Raw genomic sequence first — 14,767 nt, forward strand, 5'->3', positions numbered from 1 at the left:
GATGAGTCTTCACACTCTGGGTCAGGTAAGTCGAAGCATTTCAAAAAGAAGTCCACGAAGCATCGTCGCTCTTCGACTTCCCCTCGCCTGTCGTGGCTGAGGGGGTGGGCGGTGCCACCCCCGCGGCTCTGGCAGAGCCTGCGACGTCGCCTCCAGTCTACCCCCCTTTCTGGGTGCAGGGGCGACGCCTGCACAGGTGCAAGAGTTTCTTGCTGCCATAGCCTGATTCTTTTGGCCGTCTCGCCCCGCCGCTGTGCCTGCGGGCCCGACGGGGGGAGGGGGTCCTGCTTTACCATCTCCGGTGTCACCGGTGGCTCTGGCCACGATGCCGCAGGCCCCCCAGGGAACAATGATCAGACCCCGATCGACGCCGGTCGACCTCATACACCTCCACCGGCGCCGATCTCCCAGGCATTGCTTTCGACGTCGCCCGCTCCTCGGGACGACGTCCCCAGGTTCGGCCTGGACACTGCGCCGGATTGACGACGTCCGATACCGACGCCGATGGGGCCCTTAACGCCCTATGTCTGTCCACCTTATTTTGAGCCTGTTCCACAGGCTTCAGAGGAAGGGGAGGACTGGGAGGGGTCTGAGGACCCTCTAGCACAGGACTGTGCTTATGATGAGGTCTGGGTCTAGGATTTGGGAGATGCCAGTGGTCTTGACAGCTCACCTGACCTTGGCATGCTGTCTCCTCCTACCGTGGCTACGGAGGAGGGCGCCAGTTACGCAGTGGTGTTGCATAGGGCAGCCAAGGCTCTTTACCTCTAGCTCCCTATGGTGGCTGTCAGGACTAACATCCTGACAGAAGTGCTCCAACCAGCGGCTACCTCTTCGGAGCCCTTGTTGCCTTTTAATGAAGCACTTTCAGATTTTCTTTTGGGCACCTGGTCCAGGCCCAACACAAGGACTTCTGTGGATAGGAACGTGGCCCGATGCCATCGCCCGGCTCCGGTCGACGCCCCTCTTCCTTACCCAACACCCCACCCCTGAGAGCTTGGTTGTCCAAGCCTCAACTTCCCAGAGCTTGTTCCCTACTTCACCTCCGGATAGGGAATCCAAGAAGCTGGATCAGCTTGGCAAGAAGCTGTTTTCCTCTGCCAGCTTAGGGTTGCGGTCGATGAACACCGCATGCATCTTGGGCCGTAATACCCACTCTCTGTGGGACACGGTTGCGCAGGTGCTGCCCAACTGCCTGGAGAAGGCCCAGGCAGTTCTTTCCCAGGAGATTGCGGCCGGGAGAGATGCAGCGAAGTTCACCATATGTTGTGGGCTGGATACCGCCGACTCACTGGGCAGGTAAATTTCCACGACCGTGGCGGTTCGGCGCCATGCCTGGTTGAGGACAACTGGCTTCTCCGGGGATGTCCAGAACACCTTGATGGACATGCCCTTTGATGGCATTCGCCTTTTTGGCAATAAGGCAGACAGTGTGTTGGAACGCTAAAAGGAATCCCGGGCTACGGCCAAATCCTTGGGCCAGTCGGCCGTTCGGCCTCCTCTGCCTTCTGCTTTTCGCTCCTTTCGTGGCCACGGAAGGGGCGCCCTACAGCATTCGCAGAGCCACAGGCCACAGCAGCAACATCCTCAGCGTGGCTGCGGACGTGGGAACCGTCGAGGCAGTGCAGGGGGTGGGTCAGTCCACCACCACCCCCGCAGCATCCACTTCCAAGCCTTCCTAGTCCGACCTTTCAGGCCCATCAGATGCCAGTGTGGACACATACTGCCTAGGTATTGTTTTTCTCAGAAGATTGCGTATTTCAATATATCAGACAGTATTATAAGGACCAACACTGGCTGCAGAAACAGTTTCTAAGTCATAACAATTTTTATTACAGTCACATAAAAAATTATACATGTATCTAGCATCAATAATTAAAAATATACCATCCGTAGAAAGTATATATACATAAAAAATACGTGAACATAAATGAATAAGTTGTCACACAACTTATTCATTTATGTTCACGTATTTTTTATGTATATATACTTTCTACGGATGGTATATTTTTAATTATTGATGCTAGATACATGTATAATTTTTTATGTGACTGTAATAAAAATTGTTATGACTTAGAAACTGTTTCTGCAGCCAGTGTTGGTCCTTATAATACTGTCTGATATATTGAAATACTGCCTAGGTATTGTTTTTCTCAGATTTATTCCCTGACCTAGGGGTTGAATGTTATTTGTTCTAACAGGGAACCCTTGTTGATTACAAGCACATACGCAATCTTCACCACTGGCGCAACATCACTTCGGACAAGTGGGTGCTGCAAATTGTCTGAAGGGGCTACTCCCTCCCCTTCGAGACAACCCCTTTAGGCATGGCATGTTAGTGCTATCGTATGTCTGGGGATCACTTGGCATTTCTCCAGCAGTAAGTTGTGTCCCTCTTGGCCATTGGGATGATAAAGCGCGTTCCCACGCCAGAAGTAGGTCGTGGTTGTTATTCCCACTACTTTCTGGTTCCAAGGAAGGACAAGGGCCTGCGTCCTATCTCAGTCCTTCGAAAAGTCAATCGCTTCCTCCGGAAGGAGAAGTTCAAGATGCTCACACTTGCTCAGGTCTTGTCTGCCCTGGACCCGCAAGACTGGATGGTGGCGTTGGACTTGCAGTTCAAACATTTTCATATTCCCGTCCTGCTTGCCCACAGGCGCTACCTGTGATTCACGGTAGGCCAAGAGCATTATCAGTTCACCGTGCTCCCCTTTGGCCTTACCAGCGCCCTCGGGTGTTCACGAAAGTGATGGCGGTGGTCGCAGTTCATCTGCGCAGGTCAGGGGTTTCAGTCTCCCCCTATCTCGACGACTGGCTGTTGAAGGCAGGCTCGTCCTAGGCAGTTGTCTCCCACCTCCAGACTACGACCGACCTCCTGCATTCGCTGGGGTTTTGCATCAATGTGCTGAAGTCTCACCCGATTCCCTCGCAAAAGTTCCTTTTCATCGAAGCGGTTCTGGACTCGGCGCGGTTTCGGGTCTATCCTCCTGAACAGCGAATCCGGGACATTCAGGCTATGATTACGATCTTTCAGCCTCTGTCCCGGATTCGGTCAGGATGACCCTCCGGCTTCCTGGTTGCAATCACCTCTGCCAGAAGAGTGAGTGAGCTCCAGGCTCTTTCTTCTAAGTCTCCTTTCCTCTCTGTCCATCTGGACAAAGTTGTTCTAAGGACTCGTCCTTCCTTTCTGCCAAAGGTTGTCACTGCCTTTCACATCGGGCAGACCATCACTTTGCCCTCCTTCTTTTCGCCTCCGCATCCTTCTAAAGAGGAAGAGAGGCTCCACCGTCAGGACACAAAACGTGCCCTCTTTCTATCTTAGCCGCACACAACAGTACCGGGTGGATGGCCAGCTCTTTGTTGGCTACGTGGGTGCTAAGAAAGGTCGGGCTGTGCACAAACGGACCATCTCTCGGTGGGTCATTCTGTGCATACAGGCTTGTTACTTCTTGGCTAAAAAGGAGCCCCTGGTGGGGTTGTGCGCCCACTCTACCAGGGCGATGGCAGCCACTACTGCTCTGGGACGAGGAGTTCCCTTGCAGGACATCTGTCGGGCAGCTACGTGGGCTTCGCTGCACACGTTTACCAAGCACTACTGCCTGGACAGCCAAGTCCGGAAAGACTGCTTCTTTGGCCGTTCTGTGCTCCAGGACTTCCTGGTGTGATCTTGGTTCACAGAACCACCACCGGGGTTGGTATTGCTGGGGTATCTATTCTAAGGTAAGGGATTTATCACTACGTGTTTCTTTCAGGTGCACAAGTTACTTACCTTCGGTAACGATATATCAGTAAGAAATATTAGTAGTGATAGATTCCTTACCGTCCCACCCATCCTTCCCGTTCTGTGAACTCATTTCTAGAGTTAAGGTCATCCCTTCCAGGGCCCTAGTATCTTAGCACCAGTGGTCAGTATCTTGCATGGCTCTGCGTTCCTGGCGCGGAAAGTCATGTACAGAACTGACGTCAGTGCGCGTGGGCGCATCTAAGTAGCTCCAGCTACATCATCCCGGCCCCAACGACGCACGCCTAGCCGCACGACGACGCCTACCAACGCTCAGCAGTACTGCTGATGAAAAAAACTTTCGGGATCCAGTCTGACACCTGGGGGTAATTCTAAGGTAAGGAATCTCACTACTAATGTTTCTTACAGATATTTTGTTACCAAAGGTAAGTAACTTGTGCATTGCTTTGCGTCTAATTGGAATTCTTAGTAGTTCCTTGAATTCTCTAGTTTTTGTTTCCTCTTGAAACGTTGTCCTCCATTTCGCAGACCTCTGTTCTTGTTGGGATTCTTGTCATTACACCCATTCGTTAACTTGGTTGACATTTGCTATGGTGCTCTCAATATTATTTAATGTATAAACTTACTTAATGAACCTTGGCAGCTACTTATCTGACCACCAATGCCAATGTCTGCGCCAGGATGCTGTCACTGGTGATTAGCCGCGCTCAACAAATTCACATAACAATGATTCACCAGCTCACACCATTTTATGTTCTGATCACTAATCAATTTGGCTTTCTTGACAGAGCTTTCCTTGAGTGGTGATGAAGAGAATAAGGAGTACACGTGTGACACCCTGCTGATGTGCATTGTCACCGTGCTCAGTCATGGCTTGAGGAGTGGAGGAGGAGTTGGAGATGTGCTCAGAAAACCATCCAAAGAGGTAAAGAAGTCTGGAAGCTTTCCATGTTCCTTGAAGGGAAACATTATACGATGTGTCTCCAAGTCTTGCATTGTGCTCTATCTTATGTCCAGCAATTACATCTCAACAAAAGATGTGCCCTTTTCGATTACTAAAAGTCTCTGAGGGTTGTTGAGAGATTGATCACATCTAAATGCAGTAGCTCAAGTACAACTAAATGCAGTAGCTCAAGTATTTCTACTTTATTCCATGCCTGCTGAAATACCCCATTCAGTCAGAATTTAGCCATAGCCTGTCTAGCCATGAAACCTAAGTGGGCTTGCATCAAAAAAATGAGAACTTCTGGAATTGGCAAACGTACTTGATGTACCTGTTAATGCTCATGCTTAGGTTCTAAGGCTATCACAGTATTTGTTGCACAAATATCCTTAATTGAATCTCCCTGCTAGCTCTCAAGACTTGTACGAAGACTTGTTCCATTCAGACCACTATCCACTGTAGGAATGGTTTGGTATTACCAACGTGTTAGTGCCTCTTTGTCTCTTCTTAAAGGCAAAATGAAAGGAATGGGAGGACCAATCTCAAAGGAAGCATTACATGGACTAAATTGTTTCCTTGTAGTCCTGACTAATCGAGAAACCCCCTCCTTGACTTATCGAGCTATCCCGAACATTGTGGAAGCATTGGGAGGTTGCTTGACCTGCAGATGTTTGGGTTCAGATCATTTGGCTGTTTTTTAAGATTTAATAACGTGCTTTAACTGTTCAGTGTTATTTACAAATGATTGTGGATTTGTGCTACAGGAACCCCTCTTTGCTGCTCGAGTCATCTACGATCTTCTGTTTTTCTTCATGGTTATCATCATCGTCCTCAATCTGATCTTTGGCGTCATCATTGACACTTTTGCTGATTTGAGGAGTGAGAAGCAGAAGAAGGAGGAAGTTCTGAAAACAACATGCTTTATCTGTGGTGAGTGGTATACATTCTCTTAAATGAAAATCAGTTTTATGCAGTTTTCAAGTGCGTTCTTTGCACAGTGGTGGAATAACTGAACCTGAAGCTATGAAGGTCTAATCTGTCGGGCAATTGTGAAAAAATCTTTTTTGAGGCAATCTGGAGGATTTAGTCTGGTTCTGTTGAAGCAGGAAACTTAGGCATTTGTCCAAGTCAAAGACCAGCCAGGCAATCCCAACTGTCGCCTTCTCAACCATGAGCACATATGAATGAAAGTGGGATAGATAAAATCTTTTATTGTGCTAGTTAAGCCTTTTCCAGCATCCACAATTGAATACCACATGTATTCTCTACGACAAGCTGCCACAAGAATGATAAATATCTCCAAGACATTGTTCCGAAAGCACTCTATTAAGCAGTTGCCACCTTCTTCGGAGGATCCCAACAGCTGATTTAATTTTCAGAACTATCTCCTATCTCTCCTTCTGAAGAAAAATGTTGGGCGAGTTTACAGCCCTGCTAGAAGAATTCATTGAATCAAACTTATTGTATGGTGGGCAATCTAGCGTCAGACCAGGAAGCAATACCGAAACAACAATTACAGACTTCAGAGAAGAGATGCTTTTCTATCCACAGCACTGGCCACTGTGCTGTACTTGGGGCTTACAACACAGTAAACTGTAAGATCTAGATGAATGGCTAGACAAAAAGGCCAAAGTAAATGTGGCTGTTTTCCAGTGGTGTCATTTGTTCTTCCCTGCAGCAAATAAATCAGAATGGGGTCATAGTCCCGTCCTGGAAACTTGCATGTGTAGCACCCAGTGGGATAACTTTTGTCTGCTGCTTTTAACATTTACAAGAGACTAAATGTGCTGATCATCTCACAATGTTGGCAGCTATTCCAAATGTTTAACTGGCTCAGAGAAAATATTTTGAATAATATTTAAATGTAAGTGGTGGGGAATTGGTTGGGGATGTTTATAGGTCCAGACTGCCTGCAAAAATTAACCTCCCTCTACACAAACGATTACAATTTGATATCAGGCAGGGAAACTCTGATTTCACTTAAACAGGCCCAGAAGGTACAATGGACACTGGCCATCTAGTTTATCCAGCATTGGGGTATCTTTCATAGATTCACATGCCTGAATTATTCCCTGTCGCCGAGGCGGGAGTCCCACGGTAATTATATGTATACAAAAGCAGTGCCTTTGAATAATCTGTAGTAGGCTGACAAGACTTTAGGCCCCAAAAGGCCCAAAACTTAGCAGCCTATCTACCTCATTATATGAAAAGAACTGAACATGGAGTTCCAACCAATCAGCTGTCAGCACCCTCTAGAACCTTCCCAGCAGAGGCAGTTCTCCTCAGATTTTCACCGCACGTCGTGTGGAAGGGAGTCTCCCTGAGTGCCTACTCCGTTTTCAACTTTTTCTTCAGAATGTCTGAGAAGAAAGCTCTTTTCAAGGCCTGCAGGACCTGTGATAAAAAGAGGGTCCATGTAGATGATCAGCATAAGGACTGCATCTACTGCCTGCATCCCGATCACATTGTGAAGGATTGCAGGATTTGCCGCACCTTCCCTACCAAGACCATCAGGGACAGAGAGGCAAGGGTTCTTCTTTGGCTCAAATCATCTTCCACTGATTAGGACAAAGCTTCTACATCCAGCAAAAGAGCCAGATCCAGAGATAGCTCTTCTCCTGAGAGGAAAAAACACACAAATCCTCTCATAGAGCTTCAGAACCCTCAAGGTGGTTATCCTCTCCTCCTCTTGAATCTCAAGCTTCTCCGCCTTCAGGATCTTCATCTAAAACTGTGAGTGAAGCACAGACAAAAACTGTTTCTCTGGTGTCTTCTCGCACAGTCTCGGTGACTTCTAGCACCTCAAGCTCTTCAGCTACGGTGTCTACCTCTGCTATTACTTTACCTATTGTGTCAGCCAAGGTTTCCTCAAAGAAATCTTCAGGGGCTTAGGATATTTCTTTAATCTCTTCAAAATCATCGTCGACGACCATTCCGTCGACAGTTCCATCGCCGACGAAGTCATCATCGACAAAAGCCCTGTCAACGTCAAAATAGTCGACGAAGAGCCCGTCGACGACTGGATCATCTAAGAGCCCGTCGACTACAGCCTCGTCGACTACAGCCTCGTCGACGACGGCCTCGACGACGAAGATTCCGTCGACGGCAGCCCCGTCGACGACAAATCCAGCTACAGTACCACCGTCGACGACAATCCCATCGACGAGTCAGTCGACGACGAGCTCGTCGACTGCCATTCCAGCAAAGAGTCCAATAATTACCAAGACTCCGCCTGCAAGACGCTGGCCTTCTATACCTCAGGTGTCTCATGCTTCACCTATAGCATATACTCATTTTCTGATAAAAACCTATCATAGGCAAGACTACTCCAATATTTCTCCACTGCTACCATCGCAGATTTTAGAAACCTATGTGGAAGAAGAATCTGATGAGGATGATGGAGATGATGAAGGTCCCTTTGGGATTGCACGCCATCCATCCGAATTACAAATAAAATGTCAGGAGGAGGGTGAAGAAGAGGATATACAGGAGCATTACTACCAAGATTTGTCTACACCTTTCTATAGACAACCATACAGAGCTCCACGTTCAGAGGAGTCCAGTCCTCTTCCTCCTTCGTTGATACAGGACTTACAGGCCATGTTGGCAGACTATCGCCAAAGGTTCCCACCTACACCGTACACTCCAATTGTACCTCCAGTACCAGCGGACGTACCTACGCCTCCACCACCGCAGCCTCCAGTGTCGCCAAGACACACTGCAGAACCTACTCCGCAAGAGGATCGGGATACTTCCTCTTCGGACGAGGATGGAAGAGAAGAAGGCGAGTTGCCTCATGACAACACACCTGCGGATCCGTGGGATGACTGTTATACCCATGCCTTCACCTCCTTTGCCACAACCCTCTGATTCTCCGCCGGAGGACATTGGCGGCTTTCACAATATCATGCATGGGGCTGCTACAAGATTTGATCTACCAGTAACTATTGAGCAGTCGGAATGCTTTTTGCACGACTTTAAAGAGGGGTATAGGAAGATCACCAGGGCCATACCCATTATAGAATTTATTTGGAAGGAAGGTCTTAAAATTATGAGGACACCCGCTTCTATCCTGGCAGTCCTTCCTCATATTGAGAAAAAGTATAGAGCACCGCCAGACACTCCATCTTGTTTGGTGGGCCACCCATGTCCGGACTCTGTGATATCCCAAGCTGCTCAACAGAGATCCAAAAATCCATCCACTCCAATCTCAACCCCACCGGACAAATAGGACAGGAGATTGGATCTAATAGGCAAGAAGTTCTCCATCAATGCTGCATCCTCCATCAAGGCAGCGAATTCTCTTGCGATTCTTGCCCGCTATGACCGACAGATGTGGTCAGAACTGTCCGAATTCATAGAATTGGTACCGGAAGATCGTCCGCAAGAAGTACGTAGAATAGTGGTTGAAGGAAATAGGGCGGCTTCAGAAATAATAGATTGCGCCCTAGACATTGCAAACACTAACTTTCGTCAGTTAGCGGGTGCTGCGGTGCTCAGACGACAGGGCTGGCTCAGAGCAACCGCCTTCAGACCTGAGGCGCAAACAAAAATCCTCGATATGGCTTACGACGGGGAATCGCTCTTCGGTAAGCACATAGATGACGCCTTACTAGCCATCAAGACGGATACAGACACTGCAAAATCACTTGGTGCCCTGCAATATAAAAGAGGTTCTTTTAGAGGAGCAAGAAGATGTGGTTTTTCTTCCAGAGGAAATTACCACAATCAACAGAATAGACAATACCAGTCGCAGTATAAGCAACCGTATTACCAAACTTCTTACAGGCAATCTTCCTCCAGCAATTTCTCTTGTCAGGGAGGAAGACGAGGATCAAATAATCAAGGACGAGGTTCAAACAAACGTCAATGAGCTATGCCGGACGCCAGTCCACAATCCTTCCCTCCCTGTGGGCGCGAAGATCTCCGCCTTTTACCAACAATGGCGGAACATCACATCGGACCAGTGGATCCTCGACCTAGTGGAAAGAGGACACACTCTGGAGTTCGTAAAGAAACCACCTACGACCCCGCCCAAAGGCCCCCCTCCCCCTCGTTTTCACTTACTGTTCAGAGGCCTTAAACATGTTTCGGAAGAATGCGATAGAGAAGGTTCCAATCTCGCAGAAAGGAAGAGGGTTCTACTCTCGCTTCTTCCTTATAAAGAAAAAGTCGGGAGAGTGGCGCCCGATTCTGATCTGAGCAAACTCAACAAATTCTTGAAGAAACCGAGTTTTCGCATGGTGACATTGGCAGATGTGCTCAATTGTCTCAGCGAAGGAGATTTTATGGTTTCTCTGGACTTGGAAGACGCTTACTTCCATATTCCTATACACCCCAAACATCGCAAATACCTGCGGTTCACAGTGGCTGGCGTCCACTTTCAATTCAAGGTGCTCTCATTCGGGCTGAAATCGGCACCAAGAATATTCACGAAGTGTCTGACCCCAGTTTCGGCAGCGTTGAGGTCCCAGGGGATGCAGGTCTTCCCATATCTCGACGATTGGCTGCTCAAAGGACCATCAAAACAGATCACAAGACAGGCGGTCAGAAGTGCCCTTCGTCTATTCTCAAATCTAGGCCTCACCCTCAGTGCAAAGAAATCGCAATTGCAACCCCTACAAGTGTTAACCTTTCTGGGAGCATCACTGGACACCCAACAGTGCAAAGCGTTCTTGTCTCAGGAACGGCAGAACAAACTTTAAAAACTGGCAAGACAAAATCTAAACAAAAAAGTCACTTTCTGTCCGAACATATGCGTCTCTTCTGGGGATGTGCTCTTCAGCGATCAGTCTAGTCCCCTTCGCAAGACTCAGGATAAGGGCACTGCAAGAGGAGTTGCACCGACAATGGCAACAAATAGGAGGGTCTTTCGACAATCGCATAAAAGTGACACTCAGAATGAAGCATGCTCTTCAATGGTGGTCAAAGGAAAGCAATCTGTCTCCGGGTCTCCCGTTTCTTCAAACCCTTCCGGAGTTCATTCTGACCACGGATGCATCCATGGAAGGATGGGGAGGCCATCTCCAAGACCTCCAGATTCAAGGCCGATGGTCTCATCAATATCGGCAGAAACACATCAACAGTCTCGAATTAAGAGCCATTTTCCTTTCTCTGCAAGCGTTCCTTCTGAGAATTGCAAATTCTTCAGTGCTGGTGCGTATGGACAATACCACCAGCATGTTTTACATCAACAAGCAAGGGGGAACGGGATTTCTATCTGTCGCAGGAAGCTCAAGAGATGTGGGAGTGGGTTATACAGCACGGCATAACCCTCAGAGCAGAGCATGTAAAGGGGGTTCAAAACTCTCTAGCCGACAACCTCAGCAGATCCCTCGCAGGTTGCCACGAATGGGAGCTGGAACAAGAACAGCTGAACAAGATCTTTCAGAAATGGGGCTCACCAACTCTAGATCCGTTTGCGACGCAACAGAACAGCAAATGCCTGTACTACGCCAGCAGATTTCCTCAACGGGGGTCACGAGGGAATGCCCTGTCCATGGGATGGTCAGGAATCTATGCATACGCTTTTCCCCCGATACCGTTGATACCAAAGATTCTGCAAAAGATGAAGAGGGAACATTGCACTCTTCTCCCCAATGCTCCTCGCTGGCCGAGGCAGTATTGGTTCCAAGAACTGCTCCTGCTATCTCAACAGCCTCCAATTCGTCTCAAACCGACACTTGCCATGTTGTCAAGCGAAGGAGGTCAGATTCTGCACCTGGATCCACAATCACTGCACTTGCACGCCTGGCTCCTGACTTCCTAGAATTTAAAGATCTCCAGATTTCTGCAGACTGTAGAGCAATTCTGTCTCAAGCCCGAGCTCGTTGTACTATCAGAACGTACCGGTTCAAATGGAAACGCTTCTGTTGTTGGTGCGAAGCAAATAATATCCATACTCTTCAAGCTCCACCTGAAGATATCCTACCTTACTTGCTTTCACTAGCCAAGGCGGGTCTAGTGTTCTCTTAAATTAAAGTGCATCTTGCCGCCATATCCCAATTCAGAAGAAGCTCGAACAAGCCTTCACTATGTTCTTCCTCATTAATAAAGCAATTTCTGAAAGGGCTGTTTAGAGCCTTCTGAAAGGGCTGTTTGGAGCCTTTCCTCCAATTCGACTTCCACCTCCGGAATGGGATCTCAATATTGTCTTGTCCCAGTTAATGAGGAGGCCTTTCGAACCAGTTCATAGAGCTGAATTCAAATTTTTAACCTTGAAAGTGGCTATTTTACTAGCTCTCACTTCAGCCCGGACGGTAAGTGAGATTCAGGCTTTCACCATTTCAGAACCTTTTCTTCATTTCTCAAAGGATTGTCACCCTGAGAACAAATCCAAAATTCATTCCCAAAGTACCATCTCAATTCCATTTAAACCAGCCGGTTAAGTTAAAGTCTTTTTTCCCGAATCCTGTCACGCCGGCAGAAAAGGCCCTAAACACTCTGGATGTGAAACATTGTCTGAAGTTCTATCTTCAGAAAACTAAAGACATAAGGAAATCTAACCAGTTATTTGTTGCTTATGGTCCAGTTGTGCTGGGACAAGCTGTAAAGAAAGCAACGATAGCCAGGTGGTTATCTTCAGTAATACAATTCTGGCAAGAAAAAGCTAACAAGCCTTTAACCAGAAAGGTAAAAGCACATTCCACCATAATGATGTCGGCGTCTACAGCATTATTTGCCGGAGTCACACTGGCGGATATTTGCTGATCTGCGACATGGAAGAGTGTCCATACCTTTACAAAGCATTACTGCTTGCAATCGGCATCACAAGATGATACATCAGTAGGACAAGCGGTCCTGCAGCATCTTCTTCATTAAGGTTAGACTTTTAAAAGGTCTCTCGTATTCTATTCATAACATAAGAGTATGCATAATACATTTTAATGTTTTGCTTGTCAAATGCTGTTTAAATATGAAATGTTATCTGAATATAATTTTTTCTTTTTAGAATGTTTTCTGCATTTATGTATATTTACATTTATAGTACTTCCATCTCTAACAGTTGCCCATTCAGGATAGCCACAATCAGGTAGGTTCACTCTTCGTTTTTATTTCATCAGGGTTACAGCATTGAGGAGCGAAGGCTTGTCCAAGTTCATAGCCTGACGCGTTTCATGCTGCAAGGCATTTCTTCAGAGGCAAAACCCCAATCAGCGCGTGAGCAATGGCAGTCCAATTTTAAATAATCACCCGCCCCAGTGGGCGTCGGCTCACGCTGAGCCTTGTGCTACTTGTAGTGCCTTGTGAAGCTTCAGTGAGCTGCTACCCGCTGACTGACGTTAAAACATAAATCCACAGTGGGTTAGGAAAGTGTCTTCCTCCTCAAATGCTGCACTTTAAGGCACCTGTGAAAACGACCTCCTGTCCACTGAGTGGCAGCCGTTAGACTCCCACTCGGTCCGCTCACAGCACGGCAGAGCTTCTCCCTCGACCGGGACCGGCCGTAATACATCCATCTCTAACAGTTGCCCATTTAGGATAGCCACAATCAGGTAGGTTCACTCTTCGTTTTTATTTCATCAGGGTTACAGCATTGAGGAGCGAAGGCTTGTCCGAGTTCATAGGTTGACGCGTTTCATGCCGCAAGGCATTTCTTCAGAGGCAAATCCGCGCTGTGAGCGGACCGAGTGGGAGTCGAACGGCTGCCACTCCGTGGACAGGAGGTCGTTTTCACAGGTGCCTTAAAGTGCAGCATTTTAGGAGGAAGACACTTTCCTAACCCACTGTGGATTTATGTTTTAACGTCAGTCAGCGGGTAGCAGCTCACTGAAGCTTCAACAAGGCACTACAAGTACCACAAGGCTCAGCGTGAGCCGACGCCCACTGGGGCGGGTGATTATTTAAAATTGGACTGCCATTGCTCACGCGCTGATTGGGGTTTTGCCTCTGAAGAAATGCCTTGCGGCATGAAACGCGTCCGGCTATGAACTTCGACAAGCCTTCGCTCCTCAATGCTGTAACCCTGATGAAATAAAAACGAAGAGTGAACTTACCTGATAGTGGCTATCCTGAATGGGCAACTGTTAGAGATGGATGGTTACATTTATAGGACTCTATAACCTTCCGGATGAGTGGGGATAGATAGAATTACTCTTTGTCTCCCACCTTCCGCAAACAACAGATATGAGTTTACTGCTTGCTATTCTGATTCAGGCATGTGAATCTATGAAAGATACCCCAATACTGGATAAGAAAACAAATTACTTACCTGTAACTACCGTTATCCTGTATTGGTATCTTTCATAGGTTCACATGCACCCACCCTCCTCCCCGGCAGAACAGTTCTTTATTAGGGATACATACTTCTCACTTGTGCTGGGAAAATCTGAGGAGAACTGCCTCTGCAGTGGAGAAGCGTGGCTCAGTGGTTAGAGGCGGCAGACCCGGAAGCTGAGATCGGCCGTGGACCAGGGGTTCGATTCCCCGCCTCGGCGGGTCTCGGGCTCAAAAATTCCACAGACTCGATAATTCTCGCTCCGGTGCCTACTCAACTCACGGGGTCACACTCTGCGACTCTGGGCAATAGCTTGCTCAATCTCCACTACGGCCCCTCGCGGCGGGATGCCTGGCTTTCACCTTGTGGATACCCTGCCGGGATATCTCACAGGGGAATACCAGGACGGGTTCCCTAAGCAAGCGCTTAGATACCGGGTTGGTGATTTGCGCTATATAAATACATGTACATTTACATCTGCTGGGAAGGTTCTAGAGGGTGCTGACAGCTGATTGGTTGGAACTCCTTTTTCAGTTCTTTTCATATAATGAGGTAGATAGGCTGCTAAGTTTTGGGCCTTTTGGGGCCTATAGTCTTGTCAGCCTACTACAGATTATTCGAAGGCACTGCTTTTGTATATATAATTACAGTGGGACTCCCGCCTCGGCGACTGGGAATGATTCACATGTGAATCTATGAAAGATACTAATACTGGATAACCGTAGTTGCAGGTAAGTAACTTGTTTTCTTCTCTTTGCACAACTGTTGAACTCATTATGCCTAGACCTGAGGAGTCAACAGATTTGTAATCTCATCTGAGATGCTTTCACTCCCTTTTCCGAGACCCTGGGAACAACCCTTCCAT

At 47.7% G+C, this 14,767-nt stretch overlaps 1 protein-coding gene across 1 annotated transcript in view; it reads left to right on the forward strand.

Annotated features, from left to right (window-relative positions):
- ITPR1 (inositol 1,4,5-trisphosphate receptor type 1) overlaps positions 1-14,767 on the forward strand; it is a 1,533,308-nt gene that overhangs the window by 1,334,479 nt on the left and 184,062 nt on the right. The window contains exons 53-54 of the mRNA XM_078661662.1: positions 4,531-4,667; positions 5,450-5,615. Of these exons, the coding sequence (XP_078517788.1) occupies positions 4,531-4,667; positions 5,450-5,615 (303 nt within the window). The remainder of the gene's footprint in view (positions 1-4,530; positions 4,668-5,449; positions 5,616-14,767) is intronic.

This window comes from Lissotriton helveticus, chromosome 9, assembly GCF_964261635.1.
Source record: "Lissotriton helveticus chromosome 9, aLisHel1.1, whole genome shotgun sequence".
In the NCBI taxonomy this organism is placed as follows: Eukaryota; Metazoa; Chordata; class Amphibia; order Caudata; family Salamandridae; genus Lissotriton; species Lissotriton helveticus.